At 39.9% G+C, this 6,804-nt stretch overlaps 1 protein-coding gene across 1 annotated transcript; it reads left to right on the top strand.

Moving 5' to 3' along the window:
* The first annotated feature begins 782 nt into the window (after positions 1-782).
* Positions 783-2,435, top strand: LOC126455736 (piggyBac transposable element-derived protein 4-like). The gene has a single exon (XM_050091505.1). The coding sequence runs from the start codon at positions 783-785 to the stop codon at positions 2,433-2,435; it is 1,653 nt and encodes a 550-aa protein (XP_049947462.1).
* The last annotated feature ends 4,369 nt before the right edge of the window (positions 2,436-6,804 follow it).

The raw sequence follows: 6,804 nt of genomic DNA, 5'->3' as shown, positions 1-6,804 counted from the left end.
TTAAATCCGATACAATATATGTGATTCATCGTCAATAAGAAGGTACAAGGTATACAGTAAACCTGAAGTGAAGCATCGGAATCTAAAACTGGACTCACAGGAGTGGATCAAATTGTAGAAAGGTAGAGAGTCAGTCCTCTTGTACTTAAGTCGGCATTGTGCGTTTTAAATTTCTTTCCGATGCAATTTCTGTGCTTCACCATTAAAAAGAAGGTCCAAGGGATACAGTAAACCTGAAGTGAAAAATCGGAATCCAAAACTGGACTCAGAGGAGAGGTTCTAATCATTGAAAGTTAGAGTGTCAGTCCTCTTGTACTTAAGTCGGCATTGAGCCTTTAGTATTAACACTCTAAGCGCCAAGCCCGTAAAATTTACGGGCCTGGGATCGCGCGAAAATCACCAAGCCCGTAAAATTTACGGGCCGCTACATTTAATTTCATTCAAAACACTGCAACGTTATTTCTACGGGTTTGGCCAGCGCTATACGTTTTTCAGATGTTTATTAACAAAATGCGTCCATAGATGTCACGGCAGCGCTGTAATTCATGTTAAAACTTATCTTTGCGTTCTCAGTCTGTATATCATTCAGTTGTTTGTCATCATGTTTCGGCGCGGTTTATCAGACGCAGAAATTGCGGATTTGATCAATCATAGCGACACTCTGGATAATGTAGAGAGTGATTCAGACGATTCTGAATGCAATGGTGTGTTTGAAGGTACGTATTTCCGAATTTTCCACGTAATTGTGCAGTACGCACATATCTGTTGAACATGTGTAAACGATGTATGTAGTTACACATAATGTGATATTCTTTTTAGAAGACGAGATTGATGACAGTTTGTCTTCAGATGAAGACGAGAATGATGTTGAAGGTGTTGCTTCAAATCCAGCAGCTGTGCCGTATCCGAAAGACAGTGAGTGGACTGCAGTTGACACCTACCGACCTCTGCCTGTCAACACGACACCCAGGCAGATACTAGTGGATATTGATGAGTCGAGTTCTGTACTGGATTGCAGTAAAGTGTTCCTTACTGACAGTGACGTAAATGAACTCAAGAGACAGACAAATTTGTATGCATCACAGACAATACAGAAGAAAAGAAGAGGAAATAATCTGAAGCCCCATTCAGTTTTGAGTTCGTGGAAGCCAGTGACTATAAGTGAGATGAGGCGTTTCTTGGGTATTATTTTCCACATGTGTGTTTCGAAAAAGCCCAAAATTGCGGACCATTGGAGCACTAATCCTGTTCTTAGTTGTAACTTTTGTCCCCATGTCATGAGCCGTTTGCGTTTCACTCAGATACTGTCATGCTTGCATCTTGTTGACAATTCAAATCAGAAAAAACCAGGCGAAGATGGATTTCATCCACTTTACAAAGTTTTGCCATATTATAATAATTTGAAGGAGCGATGTATCCAGGCATATCGTCCCTCAGAAAAAGTGACAATTGATGAAGGAATTTGCCCATTTCGAGGTCGTGTGAGTTTCCGTGTTTACATGCAAAATAAGCCTCATAAGTATGGACTGAAAGTATATGCTGTTGCTGAAGCCAGTAGTGGCTATGTTGTAAATTTTGAAGTTTATGCTGGTAAGCATATTGTTGACAATTCTTCGTCTGCGGTTATTTTGCGATTGTTGTCTGACAGCAGCTTGCTGAACAAAGGCCACACTGTGTATTTAGATCGATTTTATTCCAGTCCAGAGCTATTTCAGCAACTGGCAGAGAAAGGCACTGGAGCTGTTGGTACTGTGAACAAATCCAGGAAAGGATTGCCTAAAGATTTAGTATCTGCTAAGCTGAAAAAGGGCGAAATGTCTTTTCGGCGTAAAGATAATGTATTGGCAATGAAGTGGAAAGATAAGAGAGATGTGTATACATTGTCTACAAGGCATCAAGCAACATTTGGTACGCATACTAAGAGAAATGGGTCTGTAGTATTGAAACCACTTCAGGTACTTGATTACAACCTCAATAAAATTGGAGTGGATATTGGAGACCAACGCCTGCAGTACAATCCGTTCCAGCACAGAACTGTGAAATGGTGGCGAAAATTATATTTCCATTTGCTGCTTATGGGAGTATCAAATGCATTTTGGCTGTACAATGCAGTGCACAGGAAGAAAATTACAATAACAGACTTTATAACAGTGCTTGCAGTTCAGCTTGTTGAAGACGACACACTTGAATTCATTCCAAGAAATGAAGGAACTGTAGGTCGGCTAACAAAGAGACATTTTTTGCAGCACATACCTGCAACTACTAAGAAGTATGCTGCTCGTGTGTGTCACGTGTGCAGTTCCAGGAGCAAGAAACAGAGTGGCAAGGCTTCTCGCAAAGAGACACGATACGAATGTGAACAGTGTGGCGTTGCACTCTGCCTGGAACCTTGCTTTAAAATTTTCCACACTAAAAAACAATATGATTCTGTGTGAAATTTATATGTAATACTGTATACTATCAGAAACATGTAATGTAGTGCCACAATTTTGGTTAAAAATAAATCACAATTGTATTCCCTTATTCGTATGACTTTTTCTAAATTCTTAAAACATCTAAGTGATTTCTATAACTGTACCTTAAAGCTGTGCATTGTAAAGTAGTTTCTTTCACTCAGAATTAAAGTAGAAATGTGCAGCTTCAAGATGGTACCAAATTTGCCACAATCCAAACAGTAGATTTGATGCAGTAATTTTTTTAATATTGGTAAAATTGCCCGGTTTCTAGGGACGGGTGCATAAAATAGGCCTGGTACAGAGAGTGTTAAATTCGGATGCAATTTCTGTGTTTCATCGTCAATACGAAGGTCCTAGGGATACAGTAAACCTGAAGTGAAGCATCGGAATCCAAAACTGGACTCACAGGAAAGGTTCAAATCGTAGAAGGTAGAGTGTCAGTACTCTTGTACTTAAGTCGGTATTGTGCCTTCTGAATTTTTATTCCGATGCAATAACTGTGTTTCTTCGTCAGTAAGAAGTTCCAAGGTATACAGTAAACCTGTAGTGAAGCATCGGAATCTAAAAGTGGACTCACAGGAGAGGTTCAAATCCTAAAAGGTTAGAGTGTCAGTCCTCTTGTACTTAAGTGCGCATTGTGCCTTTTGTATTAAATTCGGATGCAATTTCTGTGTTTCATCGTCAATAAGAATGTCCAAGGGATACAGTAAACCTCAAGTGAAGCGTCGGAATCTAAAACTGGACTCACAGGAGAGGTTCTATTCATAGAAAGTTAGAGTGTCAGTCCTCTTGTACTTAGGTCGGCATTGTGCCTTTTGCATTAAATTCGGATCCAATTTCTGTGTTTCATCGTCAATAAGAAGGTCCAAGGTATACAGTAAACCTGAAGTGAAGCATCGGAATATAAAACTGGACTCAAAGGAGAGGTTCAAATCATAGAAAGTTAGAGTGTCAGTCCTATTGTACTTAAGTCGGCATTGAGCCTTTTGTATTAAATTCGGATGCAATTTCTGTGTTTCATCGTCAGTAAGAAGGTCCAAGGTATACAGTAAACCTGAAGGGAAGCATCGGAATCTAAAACTGGACTCACAGGACAGGTTCAAATCATAGAAAGTGAGAATGTCAGTCCCTTTTGTACTTAAGTCGGCATTGTGCCTTTTGTATTAAATTCGGATGCAATTTCTGTGTTTCTTCGTCATTAAGAATGTTCAAGGTATACAGGAAACCTGAAGTGAAGCATCGGAATCTAAAAGTGGACTCACAGGTGAGGTTCAAATTATAGAAAGTGAGAGTGTCTGTCCTCTTGTACTTAAGTCGGCATTGTGCCTTTTGTATTAAATTCGGATGCAATTTCTGTGTTTCTTCATCAATAAGAAGGTCCAAGGGATACAGTAAACCTGAAGTGAATCATAGGATACTAAAACTGGACTCACAGGAGTGGTTCAAATCATAAAAAGTTAGAGAGTCTGTCCTCTTGTACTTAAGTCGGCTTGGTACCTTTTCAATTTAATTCGGATGCAATATCTTTGTTTCATCGACAATAAGAAGGTCCAAGGTATACAGGAAACCTGAAGTGAAGCATCGGAAACTAAAACTGGACCAACAGGAGAGGTTCAAATCATAGAAAGTGAGAGTGTCATTCCTCTTGTACTTAAGTCGGCATTGTGCCTTTTGTATTAAATCCGAATGCAAATTCTGTGTTTCATCGTCAATAAGAACGTCCAAGGTATACAGGAAACCTGAAGTGAAGCATCGGAATCTAAATCTGGACGCAGAGGATAGGATCAAATCATCGAAAGTGAGAGTGTCAGTCCTCCTGTACTTAAGTCGGCATTGTGCCTTTTGTATTAAATTCGGATGCAATTTCTGTGTTTCATCGTCAATAAGAAGGTCAAAGGTATATAGGAAACCTGAAGTGAATCATCGGAATCTAAAACTGGACTCACAGGACAGGTTCAAATCATAGAAAGTGAGAGTGTCATTCCTCTTGTACTTAACTCGGCATTGTGCCTTTTGTATTAAATCCGAATGCAAATTCTGTGTTTCATCGTCAATAAGAAGGTCCAAGGGATACAGCAAACCTGAAGTGAAGCATCGGATTCTAAAACTGGACTCTCAGGAGAGGTTCAAATCATAGAAAGTTAGAGTGTCCGTCATCTTGTACTTAAGTCGGCATTGTGCCTTTTGAATTTCACTTCGATGCAATTTCTGTGCTTCATCGTCAATAAGAAGGTCCATGGTATACAGTAAACCTGAAGTGTAGCATCGGAATCTAAAACTGGACTCACAGGAGAGGTTCAAATCATAGAAAGTTAGAGTGTTCGTCCTCTTGCACTTAAGTCGGCATTGCGCCTTCTGAATTTAATTCCGATGCAATTTCTGTGTTTCATCGACAATAAGAAGGTCCAAGGTATACAGGAAACCTGAAGTGAAGCATCGAAAACTAAAACTGGACCCACAGGAGAGGTTCAAATCATAGAAAGTGAGAGTGTCAGTCCTCTTGTACTTAAGTCGGCATTGTGCCTTTTGCATTAATATCGGATCCAATCTCTGTGTTTCATCGATAGTAAGAAGGTCCAAGGTATACAGTAAACCTGAAGGGAAGCATCGGAATCTAAAACTGGACTCACAGGAGAGGTTCAAATCATAGAAAGTTAGAGTGTCAGTCCTCTTGTACTTAAGTCGGCATTGTGCCTTTTGTATTAAATTCAGATGCAATTTCTGTGTTTCATCGTCAATAAGAAAGTCCAAGGGATACAGTAAACCTGAAGTGAAGCATCGGATTCTAAAACTGGACTCACAGGAGAGGTTCAAATCATAGAAAATTAGAGTGTTAGTCATCTTGTACTGAAGTCAGCATTGTGCCTTTTGAATTTCATTCCGATGCAATTTCTGTGCTTCATCGTCAATAAGAAGGTCCATGGTATACAATAAACCTGAAGTGTAGCATCGGAATCTAAAACTGGACTCACAGGAGAGGTTCAAATCATAGAAAGTGAGAGTGGATGTCCTCTTGTACTTAGGTCGGCATTGTGCCTTTTGTATTAAATTCGGATGCAATTTCTGTGTTTCATCATCAATAAGACGGTCCAAGGGATACAGTAAACCTGAAGTGAATCATCGGAATCTAAAACTGGACTCACAAGAGAGGTTCAAATCATAGAAAGTTTGAGAGTCAGTCCTCTTGTACTTAAGTCGGCATTGTGCCTTTTGTAATACATTCTGATGCAATTTCTGTGTTTCATCGTCAATAAGAAGGTCCAAGGGATACAGAAAACCTGAAGTGAAGCATCGGATTCTAAAACTGGACTCACAGGAGCGGTTCAAATCATAGAAAAGTAGAGTGTCAGTCATTTTGTACTTAAGTCGGCATTGTGCCTTTTGAATTTCACTCCGATGCAATTTCTGTGCTTCATCGTCAATAAGAGGGTCCATGGTATTCAGTAAGCCTAAAGTGTAGCATCGGAATCTAAAACTGGACTCACAGGAGAGGTTCAATTCATAGAAAGTTAGAGTGTCCGTCCTCTTGTACTTAAGTCGGCATTGTGCCTTCTGAATTAAATTCCGATGCAATTTCTGTGATTCATCGTCAATAAGAAGGTCCAAGGTGTACAGGAAACCTGAAGTGAAGCACCGGAATCTAAGACTGGACTCACAGGAGAGGTTCAAATCATAGGATCATAGAAAGTGAGAGTGTCAGTCGTCTTGCACTTATGTCGGCATTGTGACTTTTGCATTAAGGTCGGATCCAATTTCTGTGTTTCATCGTTAGTAAGAAGGTCCAAGGTATACAGTAAACCTGAAGGGACGCATCGGAATCTAGAACTGGACTAACAGAAGAGGTTCAAATCATAGAAAGTGAGTGTGTCCGTCCTCTTGTACTTAAGTCAGCATTGTGCCTTTTGTATTATATTCGGATGCAATTTCCGTGTCCAATCGTCAATAAAAAGGTCCAAGGTATACAGTAAACCTGAGGGGAAGCATCGGAATCTAAACCTGGACTCACAGGAGAGGTTCAAATCTTAGAAAGTTAAAGTGACAGTCCTCTTTTACTTAAGTCGGCATTGCGCCGTTTGTATTAAATTCGGATGCAATTTCTGTGTTTCATAGTCAATATGAAGGTCCAAGGGATACAGTAAACCTGAAGGGAAGCATCGGAATCTAAAACTGGAATCATAGGAGAGGTTCAAATCATAGAAAGTTAGAGTGTCAGTCCTCTTGTACCTAAGTCGGCATTGTGGCTTTTGTATTACATTCGGGTTGAATTTCTATGTTTCATCGTCAATGAGGAGGTCCAAGGGATACAGTAAACCTGAGGTGAAGGATCGGATTTAAAACTGGACTCACA

Source organism: Schistocerca serialis, chromosome 2, assembly GCF_023864345.2.
Source record: "Schistocerca serialis cubense isolate TAMUIC-IGC-003099 chromosome 2, iqSchSeri2.2, whole genome shotgun sequence".
Taxonomy (NCBI): domain Eukaryota; kingdom Metazoa; phylum Arthropoda; class Insecta; order Orthoptera; family Acrididae; genus Schistocerca; species Schistocerca serialis.
The sequence above is the reverse complement of the archived record's forward strand: the minus strand, read 5'-3'. Positions and strand labels throughout refer to the sequence as shown.